General features: G+C 33.5%; 1 protein-coding gene across 7 annotated transcripts; it reads right to left on the bottom strand.

Moving 5' to 3' along the window:
* LOC107619033 (senescence-induced receptor-like serine/threonine-protein kinase) lies at positions 2,030–5,370 on the bottom strand. Of its 7 annotated transcripts, none has more exons than XM_021110769.1 (11): positions 4,873–5,370; positions 4,661–4,776; positions 4,487–4,524; positions 4,012–4,174; positions 3,728–3,867; positions 3,420–3,475; positions 3,053–3,110; positions 2,775–2,892; positions 2,552–2,678; positions 2,339–2,451; positions 2,030–2,256 (listed from the first exon to the last, which is right to left on the bottom strand). In XM_021110769.1, the coding sequence occupies exons 5-11, from the start codon at positions 3,808–3,810 to the stop codon at positions 2,113–2,115; spliced, it is 699 nt and encodes a 232-aa protein (XP_020966428.1). In that variant the 5' UTR covers positions 3,811–3,867; positions 4,012–4,174; positions 4,487–4,524; positions 4,661–4,776; positions 4,873–5,370; the 3' UTR covers positions 2,030–2,112. The 7 variants fall into 7 exon arrangements, with proteins under 7 accessions (XP_020966428.1, XP_016176726.1, XP_016176727.1 ...); XM_016321240.2 differs by having other exon boundaries at positions 4,107–4,174; positions 4,873–5,369; XM_016321241.2 differs by lacking the exon at positions 3,728–3,867 and having other exon boundaries at positions 4,107–4,174; positions 4,409–4,524.

Here is an 11,159-nt window from a genome sequence, read left to right as displayed (position 1 = left end):
TTGTGTGAGTTTCCGGAAGTGTTTCCCGATGATATTGAGGAATTTCCACCTAACCGAGAGGTCGAGTTTGCTATTGAGTTGGTGCCTGGGGTGGGACCAATCTCAAGTGCTCCTTATAGGATGTCACCGTTAGAGATGGCCGAGCTAAAGTCTCAGTTAGAGGAACTGTTGGGTAAGAACTTTATCCGACCAAGTGTTTCCCCGTGGAGTGCTCCAGTGTTACTGGTAAAGAAGAAAGATGGAAGTATGCGGCTCTGTGTGGATTACAGGCAGCTGAACAAGGTCACCATAAAGAATAAGTACCCATTGCCGAGGATTGATGATCTCATGGATCAGTTACAAGGAGCTGGGGTTTTCTCTAAGATCGATTTGCGATCCGGTTATCACCAGATAAGGGTGAGGGGTGAGGATATCCCTAAGACCTCTTTCAGGACTCGTTATGGTCATTACGAGTATACTGTGATGTCTTTTGGGTTGACGAACGCTCCTGTAGTGTTTATGGATTACATGAATAGAGTATTCCGTCTGTTTCTGGATAAATTCGTTGTTGTCTTCATTGACGATATACTGATTTACTCCAAGACTGAAGAAGAGCATGCGGAACACTTGCGGACCGTGTTGTAGATTTTAAAGGAGAAGAAACTCTATGCGAAACTGTCTAAGTGTGAGTTTTGGAAGAGTGAGGTGAAGTTTTTGGGTCACGTGGTTTGGGCATTGAGATGTTGTGTATGGGTATGATGATTGTGGCTTAGGTTGTGTATATGTGAATATTGGAGCTTGATTGGTGATTTTGGAAAGCTTGGAAGAGAGTTTTGTGTGACAAAATCTGTTTTTGGAGGTGTTGAGACCTTGAGAGCTTGAGAAAAAATGGTTTGGAAGTGCTCCGGTTGAGCTTGGGAAATCGGCTAAGGTATGGTTTCGGTTTCCCGTATCTAATATGTAATGTGGTAACGGGTGAAAAATGATTTAAAATAAGAGAGTTATGACCGTCGGAAGATTGGGGGTTGAGTCTGTGAATTCTGCAGTTTTTAACTTAGAAAATTTTTAGCAGAATGACCCCCTGCGCGTAGGCGCACTTGGCGCGTACGCGCCGTTCTTCCAGAAAGCGCCATCCACGCGTGCGCGTGATATGCGCGGGCGCGCCGAATGTGCTGCACCCAATGCCCAGCCATTTTCCCGAGAGTTGTGCCAAAGTTGTGCCAGTTTTATGCCTGGGGCGCAAGAGTACCCACGCGTTCGCGCGTATGACGCTTGCGCGTCAATGAGTTTTAAGGCCATCCACGCGTGCGCGTACGCGTGGCCCTGTTTTCATCCCAAAGTTGATTTTTGAGTTTTAAAAGCCAAATTTCATACTTCTAAGACTGCATATTACTTGCTAATTGCCTAAATGCCTTATCTGTTCCTATTTGTAAATCTCTTGTCTAATATAACTGTGTTTGCTATATTATACTCCTGCTGGTGGTTGGGAGGTCTGAAGGAATTGGAAAGGGAAGTATTAATTAGACTGAAGGATCTTTAGTCAGTTGCCACTTACGGTTTAGCTTGTTTATAAGCTTTGATATTACATGGAGGAAGTTCTAGGATTGCCTTCGGCTTTCCTCTATTATTATGTATTATATATGTGGAAGTTGTTACCGTACTGGGGACCTCTGGTTCTCACCCATGCGGATTTTAGGGTTTCCTTATTTTATTATATGGATATATTATTATGCTCGGACCGGTTATCTTCGCAGCCGGATTTTGAGTCTTGATATTCCCGTTTTTGACACTCCTTGTATATATGATCTTGCGTTAGCTTATTCTTTGCTCGTTATGTTATCGATCGGAGTGTTGCACGTTCGAGTTACGGTTTTTGTTTACCCCTTTTTTTGCAAAGGCTCCTAGTTATAATCAATCATTCATACTACTATTCGTACTAGATTTTTGTTTTAGAGGTCGTAATACCTTGCCATCTCTGAATTATGACTTAAGCATAAGACTTTGTATGGTAGGGTGTTACATTAATAAATCACAATTCTCATGAAAGATATAGAAAAAAAATTCAAAAGGGTATTACTTACCAAATTCAAAATAAGTGAAACTATGTTAAAAAGCAATCAATTGTTTACCAAATTATTGCTTAACTTTAGGAACACCAAATAATGAAGTACCAATCAATTTTACACTACCATCTATATGATTTTTGTGATTCACCGTCTCTCTAATCTTCTTCAGGGCTTGTGCCTTTTCTTCTGCTTCATGTTCCAAAATCTTGTACTATAAACAGAACAAAAACCAACTCGCATTGTTAATCATAAGCTGAGTTGATAAAAAAAGAGCATTGTTTTATTTTATATACCCTTTGCCACATGAAGAAAAGATCTGTATCTCTCTGGTTAACAACTTCAATAGAGGTCTGTGGTGGTAGGATGTTGTTGTTTGGAGGGAAGTTGGTGGATGCAGGATCAAAGCCTTCAAAGAGAGAGAGCTTGTCAGCTTTGATTTTGGTAAAATTATATAGACTTTATTAATTCAACTATACTAAAATAGAAATAGTTGTACGTGATCACACCTGAAAGATGTTCACCTAAGTTTCCATTTGCCATATATTCATAGATGAGTCCTATATTAGTTTCTTCATTGCAATAGCCAATAATAGAAGTCAGATTTCGATGATATACTCTTATTAGAAGCTTAACCTGCCATTCAAAAGCCATTTTTTGTTTTTGTCAAATATAGCAACAATATAATTTAGATTGAGATTTCTTTCACTTATGGATATTTTGAGCACTTGCCTCTGCAACAAATTGTTGATATCCATGCACTGAAGATAGGGAAAGCATCTTGACAGCCACTTGAATGTCCTCAATAAAGTCATGGTAAGCTGTTCCGGATGCACCTCTGCCAAGAATTCTATCAAAGGAAAAAAAAAAGCATTATCTTGTCTAGTATAACCTCAACTATTTAGCAGGAATTTGGGAAGCAAGTGCATCATTTTGGAAACACCAGATTACTATGTTTAAATAAGAGGACATAGTTCAACAGTTAGATTCATCAGCAAGACAAATCTTACCTATTTGAATGAATTCCATTAGCAGAAGTCCTTGTTTTACCAGGCTCATTATTTTTCCCTGTAATCATGTTCAAACTGCATTACTTTAGCAAGAAGTACTAATTTGTAGAAAATAGTATAAAAGTTAATACATATCAAAATGCTTTGTTGCAAATAATCCTAGGCCTTATGCGCGGTTAAAATCTCCAGCAAGAGGATCCCAAATGCATAAACATCTGTTTTCTCATCTACTATGCTAGGCGTCAAATATTCAGGAGCAGAATACCTATCAATTTTGATATATAACAACCTAAATAATTTGATTAAAATTATGAATAATACTAATTATTAGTACTATATATTATATTGTAGTGCATTGCATATATACCCAAATGTGCCTTCCAATCTTGTGACATGTTGCTGATCAACATCTGGTGACAATCACTATGCAAGACCAAAATCACAAATTTGCATAAATTAATTATTATTATGGTAATTAAATCAGAAAAAAGAAAAGTGTTCATATAAGAATAATTTATTTGACTAAAATATTCTTCAATAACTATTTATAGTGTAATTATATATAAATTAATAATAATTATTTTGTTAATTTAAGTTAAAAAAGATATACTAAAATCAAGAAAAGATGAAGAAGAAGAGCACTTAGCCATAACTCCGAAGGATACAAACACAAACCTATTTTGCTTTTTATGGTTAAAAATTTGTCTGTCCCAATCTTCCTTTAATTTATGTTTATTCCTCTCAAATTTGACCATCATCCATTCTTCTTCTTACTGTCCCCCACACCACATGGCTCTAACATATATTAATCAAATCTAGACAAATAACAATAAAGAAGAAAGAAAGTAGTCATAGGTTTTAGCAGCTTTTGAAGTGTTTAATTACTATGTTGACTAAGAAAAAGAGGGAGCAAATTGATTAGCAGAATGAAGTGATTTAAAGGATCTGACGGAGCTTACAAGTGTCCAATTGCCATATTCTCAAATAGTATATGATGTGAGCTGAAGTGAATCAAATAACCAATTAAAAACAAGAATTGGTAACAGATTCTTACTGAACGGATAAATTCTTGAAGATCCAAGACAACACATGCTTCAATTGTTTGCAGACCTTCAACAATTCCTTCAAAATATAGTTACAATTATATCAAATTACCTAAGAACAGCAAAGCAACCAGAATAAACGCATAATCCTAAGAACTAAATCTAAATCAGTAATGCCAAAATGGTTTCTTCTTAATCATCTTTCTGTTATCTTCAAATTAGAATCAACCTTTATAGAGGGATCTCATACGGAGTCCCATTTCCACAAGTTCAATCTCAACCAGTTTCAATTGAAATATTGAATCAATCTTACAAACAAATTCATTTCTTTTTCCGTGTCCACCGGTGTCTATACAAATGATTGCTATTTCAGAATTCAAATGTTTCTCACTTTTTCCAAAGAATCTCTTCCTTTATGAAGTTTCTTATCTGCAACAGAACAAAAACAATCAAAGATGATATGACTACAGCTTCCATCAAAGCTTCTTATTTCTTTTTATACAAAGAAAAACACTTAAACTGCACACAACGACGATTAAATCAAACAATTAAAGTGTATTTTAACCTGCCGACTATTCTTCACCTTCTGCGCCCTCTGAGGAACTATTCTCTACTCCACCATTGCCACCATCGTCGCACTACCACCGATGCGATCTCTCTTCGTATCAAATTCTAACCATGCTATATAGGTATGAAATGTAGAGAAAAACAAAAGAATATCTAAATTGAGTTAAATAAATAACAATGAAAAAGAAAAATGAACAAATAAAAATTGACCTTAGCTGATTGCGAAGAAAACCAAACACGTTTATGGATAAGCTTGATGGCGGCGCCGGCGGTGGCTACGAACTCACTCTTCTATGATCTCAAAAGTTATTGCATATATATAAAGGAGACAACACATTGATGTAGAAGCTTGATGTTGACAACGACGAAGACATGAATGGCAGCAGCGACGAGCTTACTCTCCCTCTTATCTCAGATGCTACGGCGAGCTTGATGGTGATAATGGCGAGAGATGAATACCGTGGCGGCGAGTAGATCTAGGGTTCCATCATATCTCACTCTTCTTCCTCTTTTAATTTTTTTGGATAAGTTTTTGTTTGAAATAAAATTTGTTTGGGTTTAACCAGAGCAGGAGATTAGGAATTGGTTATTTGTTTGGGCAATTGGGCTTAGGAATTTAAATTGGCATTAATTAATGGGGGTTTCATATTTTTCCAAAAATCAAATATGTTATGGAGGTTTTTTAAAACTTCCACAAAAAAACTTCCATAAACAAATAGAAATCTTGTAGTGTTAATTAGGAGTAGCTATCTTTTTAACCTCTTTGGCTCGATCTTGTTTCTATCCTTCTCTTAGATTTCTCAAAGTTCATAAATTCACTCTGCAAGGCACTCAATTACTATCTACTCCACTAATAGTATTAATAATAAATCAAATACAACTAATTATAACTAGCTATTTAGAGAGAGATAAATACTAATAATTAGTACCTGGTCTTGGCTCAATCTGGCTCCATTTGCTGAGGATATAGACGAAAAAGGATAACCACTCTAGCCTTAAATATTTGCAAACTCGGTTTATCAAACAGATAAGATAGTTTAGTATATTTTCATAGGAATGAAATCTTAATATATATTCTCCTTACAAAAATATACTGAACTAAAAAAACTAATTAACAAATTTGGAAGTGGCAGGGAATATAATATTTCACATATGTAGATATATTAAGATGTTAATTAATATTATTAAATCATCTCCTTTTTTAAGTGTTATTTCATTTTAACATCAAAATTAAATATAAAAGTAAAAATGCTTGTTCATTGGAGCCTCTGATAAAATCTAGGTGTAAGTATGCGGAAAATAAGGCAATGTAGTTCACAAATGTCTATAACCAGCATTAAAAAGACACTCATGGGGGAAAATGGGAAGTAATGGAAGCAAAATTGGACAGATTCGGAAACTCACGAGGTGGTCTCCTGTCCGCCTCCTTGAAAACTGGTGTCGTAAAAGATTCTGGCAGGCTTTCCTGCTAGTGCCTGTGTACGCCATAGGCCTCCGATTGCATCCAAAAATGCCTTAAATTGAGCAACCATGAGTCCAAATCTCGTTGGAATCCAAGCAATAAACCATCAACCTCAGGTAGCTCATTGGGTGTAATAATCAGCACATCACTCTTTGGAGGTGCTCCCATCTTCCCAAGTACCTCTTCAGGTAGTGTTTCAGGTACATGCATGTGTTAACAATATTATAACTGCAACATGCAAATTCCTAAAAAATTCTCAGAACAATGAGTTCTAAAAAAAAGATTTATAACAAGATAGATTTTTCAATACAAACCTGCTAGAGTTTTGCTTCTACTCCTTACACGGAAGCAGCCCCCTGTTTAATCTCTTCAGCTAACTTCTCAATATGGCCGTACATGGAATAGTAACTAAACATGTCATACAATTTTAATCAGATTCATGCCAGTACCAGATCATAATACTACACATATACTATGAATCACTTCCAATCACTATTAGATTAGGTATTGCACCTACGTAGTTTGTATTGTAAATATATCCCCTAAGTCAACATTTACTTATTCAGGATTATACTAATGCCAACCACTAAAGCATGAACAGAGGGTTATGGTGGCACAAAATATCTACAACATAAGAAAGAGTAGAGATTAATGCACACCAACAAAGTGACAAATAGGGTGGGTTTAAGATCACAACCACGGAAAGGGACAAAAAAATAATACAAATAAATAATATCAACAAAATAAAGCATTGCAATCTAGAAGTGCTTTCGAGGATATAAGAATATAGCATTGCATTCTTCGTGAATTTCTTAAAAAAAAGAGCATTGGTAACTCATGTTCACAAATAAATGTGCTTTATAGTTAATGAAAACCAAGAAAGTTTAGCACTAACAAAAAAAGTACCATTAATTTGGTAGAAGGCACTGTATCATGTGAAAAATGAACTTCAAGTAGGTTGCCATCTTATTAGAAATGAATACCTCAATTACCATCTAGGATCACAGTTAATTATAGTATCAAAACACAAATATAAAATTTTCTCATGCTCTCATGCAAAGTTCGACAGTAAAATATGAAAAAAAAAAGAAAGTGGAAACAACTTTGCAATTATAAGGGAAAAAACATTTTATAGTTACACGACAAACCTCATAGCATCTTCAAACAAGAAAACGACGACAATAGGAGATAGTTTGCAGCTACTAACTTGTCTTGTGATGCATTTGAAACTATTGACTTGTCTCGGGAGGAAGCTGCAGAAAAGTCAATAATTTTTGTGTTGTTTACCAACAACTAGTTTGAGAATTCCCCTATCAATTTCCATCCAATAATATCAACAATGATTAATTTAGTTTGTATAACTATTAAAGAAAAATAACTGAATAGTAAGACAATAATAAATTAACAATAACACTAGCTAAGATAGTTTTATTTACAAGTCATCCCAATAAAAGTAACTTGATGCACAAGATAGAAGAGATAATAGTTGCATGCTTATTGAAGATTCAGTTTATTATTATAAGGTCCTAATAATATTACTGCACATGCCCATACTCTAAGTGGCCCCTTGTGTAGGCTTTTTGCTAGTGGCTTGATAGTTTTTCATCTTTTATATATACGTATTAATAATATGCACCTTTTGCATGTCATTAATCAAAATATCTACGAGTAGTTAAAATATATAGGACTATAAAATTGTTGTGTATGTCCATGAATTCTAAGAGTTTTATTTGTATAACAAACTTCACACATAATCAAAATATAAAAGTATACGAATTAAATTTTTTTAAATTTTAGATAATGAATGTTAAAATTAATTATTAGTAAAAAACTAAACTCTTTCGTACGAAAATAATAATTTAAAAGCTTATTATTTGATATTTTTTATCTATACGGAGACCTTAGTCTTAGCTGATAGAGATCTTTGTCTTGTATGATCTTTTTATAAAATTAATTTGATTCTATAAATCTTTTCAACCATGATCTATATGTTGAGTTAAAAATACAATTAATTTAATAATGATGACAAATATTGATTTATTGGGTTAAATATCCAATTGGATTCAATTATTTCATTTAGTGATGCAAGTCCAAAATAATTGTGCAGCAGTCCAAGCCAATGAAGCAAAGAAAAGCTTTGTTTAGATGGAAATCTATGTTGTTTCAGATATAGTAACATGAAAAAAGAGAAGCTCACTAATTGTCCAAATCCATAAAACAAGTGGCTGGTTTTATGAGAAATTAAGGACAGCTTCAGGTCACAAACTGATAAATCAAGTCCATGATTCATAACAAGCCCAAGAAGAGTTCTAAGTCCATTCAATCAATTTAAATTGGTAGCTAACTAAAGCAATGCAACTCTATTTGTATCTGAACTAATCCTAAACCAACTCTCTGTTCTCTTTCTTCTTTTCTCTCACCTACGCATGATAAGATGGCTATGCTGGGGTTCACATTAAAGAAGAAGAAATCAGATCTAAGGCATTATCAGAAAATCTTTCCATTTATGGTACCCCAAAGTAGCTTGCTGAAGCTCCCTTCTCTCTCATACCCATTTCTAGAAAAAATAAAGAAAATAGAGGTTATGAAATTCTACTATGGATCAACGGTCAAGAAAGGGACTTGAAGCCAAAGCAAGAATAAATGGTTCAGATCTTTGAAGATATTGAAAAAAGGATTAAAGAGAAGATGGAAAGTATGAATGCATGAAATCTAAAACCTCTGCGACAGCCCCATCTCTCTTCTGCATCGTTGCTGCTCTGATTTTATGAGAAGATGTCAACTGTGTGAAGCAAGGTGTGGTAACTGAAATCATACAAAAAAGAAAAGAAATTTTCAGAATGAAGCCAAGGAGAGAGAACCAGAATCTGAGTTTCATAGAGAGCTTCCCAGTGAGAGTTCAACGCTTTGGACTATGTTTCTATATCAAAGAAACATACCGCCAAAATGAAGAACAATCATAGAGAGTTTTGAAGTTGGTTCATCTAATAGCTTCAAAGCTGTGAATCATCATCTCCTTCATGGTTTATTATTCTATTATTCTATTTTAATGTTTATCTTTCTCTATTTTTCTATTGAGCAGAAAAAGGCATAAATGTGAGGCATTTGAAAAAGCCAAATAGAGAGAAAAGGTAAAGAGAAGAACTTGGAGAAAAAAGCCAAAATTGATTTCAGATTTCTATTTGTTTGTATTTCTATTATGCATCTTGTATCTGATGTATCCCTTACTAAGTTGGGTAAGCACTTGTGTAGTGAAAGTCTAGGATGTTGCCTAGCCAAATCAAGCTTATGTTGAAGTTTGGTTTGTTCCAAATAAGATTATGTTGAGTCCTAGGGAATTGGTGTTTGTAATACTTGAAAGTATAGTGAAAATTTCACCAACGTTGTGGTGGAGACTGGATGTAGGTTGTATTGCACAAATCAACTGAACTAGAATATATGCTGGTGCCATTTTCTTTTTTTTTTGCACTATTTTGTCTCTCTGCGATTTATGAGATAAAACTACATTGTTTCCTGCATAATCTATTACACAGACGAACAGAAACAAAGTTTCAGTTCCTGATTTTAAGAGTTAATCAATCAATTTAAAAGAAGATCATAGATTCAACCCCTTCTCTAAACCATCAAGAATTTTCACTATAATATCAGAACAAAATCGAATAGTTTCAAAAAGTTTATATTTTCGTAAACACTAATAATAATACAATTAAGAAACCAATAATAAAATGAACGCTACAAGATTTTATCCATCCAGAAAGTATATCAATTGCGAAGTCGTCCTCGCTGTGAGGAGTTATTAGTCGATCGCTAAACGTACAATCTTAGACTTTATCCATACATTATTGTTAGGTAGGAAAATATCGCTCCCGAAACAGATAAACCTAATAAATTGTTTGTAGGATTTATAGGATTTAGTAATGCATTTGCAAGGGACACTAAAAACAAACTTTAGTGATGTACTAGTATTTGTATCCGTAATTATATTACGGGAATATAAATATTTTAGAATTATATCGATTTTATCCTGACATTATAGATTATGGTACAAAAGATTTATAAAATCAAACTATTTTTACAAAAAGATCGTAAGGGACCAAAGTTCTCATCGATTAAGAAGACTAGGGTTTCTGTAGATAAAAAATCAAATAATAAGATTTTTAGTTATTATTTTTATGTGAAAGAGTTTAATTTATTACTAATAATTAATTTTAATATTCGTTATCTAAAATTTGGAATGATTTAACTTGTATATTTTTTATTAGTTGTTAAGTTTTAAAAAATGTCATGTTGTACATTTTAATTATCAAATTTGTAATTAGTCATTGATAATGATATATAAAAGAGATAAAGTGGTTGAAAGAATGAGAGGAATAGATAAAGAGAAAGGGATGAGAGGAGAACTCTTTAATTTTGGAGGGAAATATTTGATTTCAATTGTAATGAGAGAATGACATGTGGCATATTTTAGTTGTAAAATTAGTAGAGAGGAGGGAAGAATTCTTTAATTTTGGAGGGAAAGATTTAATTTCAATTACAATGAGGGAGTGACATGTGACACATTTTGATTGTAAAATTAGTAAGGAGGAGGAGAAAATTCTTTAATTTTGGAGAAAAAGATTTTATTCTAATTATAATAAAAAAGTGACATATAACACATTTTAATTGTAAAATTAAAAATATATAATAGATTGGTGAGGGTGATATCCGCCGCTAAGTGTGGCTATTATACTATTTTTTTTTTCAAAAATTTAAACGGATAAAAAAAATATCCATAAATAGTATATCTCCAGCAAATGCATGTCAAGTAGTTTGCAACATATTAGCAAGGAACAATGTTATTCTGGCTAACATACTTCTTTACTCATTTGCTTCATTTAGCTATGAAATAGACGGTCGCAAAAACGAAGATAAACTTTACTGACAAACTAGTGATAAGAAACAAATGTCGATTAGCATATGGAAAGCTTTATAAATTATATGGGTTTACTTTATAACTAATCTTAAATCCTTTCATTTATTAGAAAATTTGAATGGA

Source organism: Arachis ipaensis, chromosome B09 (genome assembly GCF_000816755.2).
Source record: "Arachis ipaensis cultivar K30076 chromosome B09, Araip1.1, whole genome shotgun sequence".
Taxonomy (NCBI): domain Eukaryota; kingdom Viridiplantae; phylum Streptophyta; class Magnoliopsida; order Fabales; family Fabaceae; genus Arachis; species Arachis ipaensis.
Note: the sequence above shows the minus strand (reverse complement) of the source record. Positions and strands in the feature narration are given on the sequence as shown.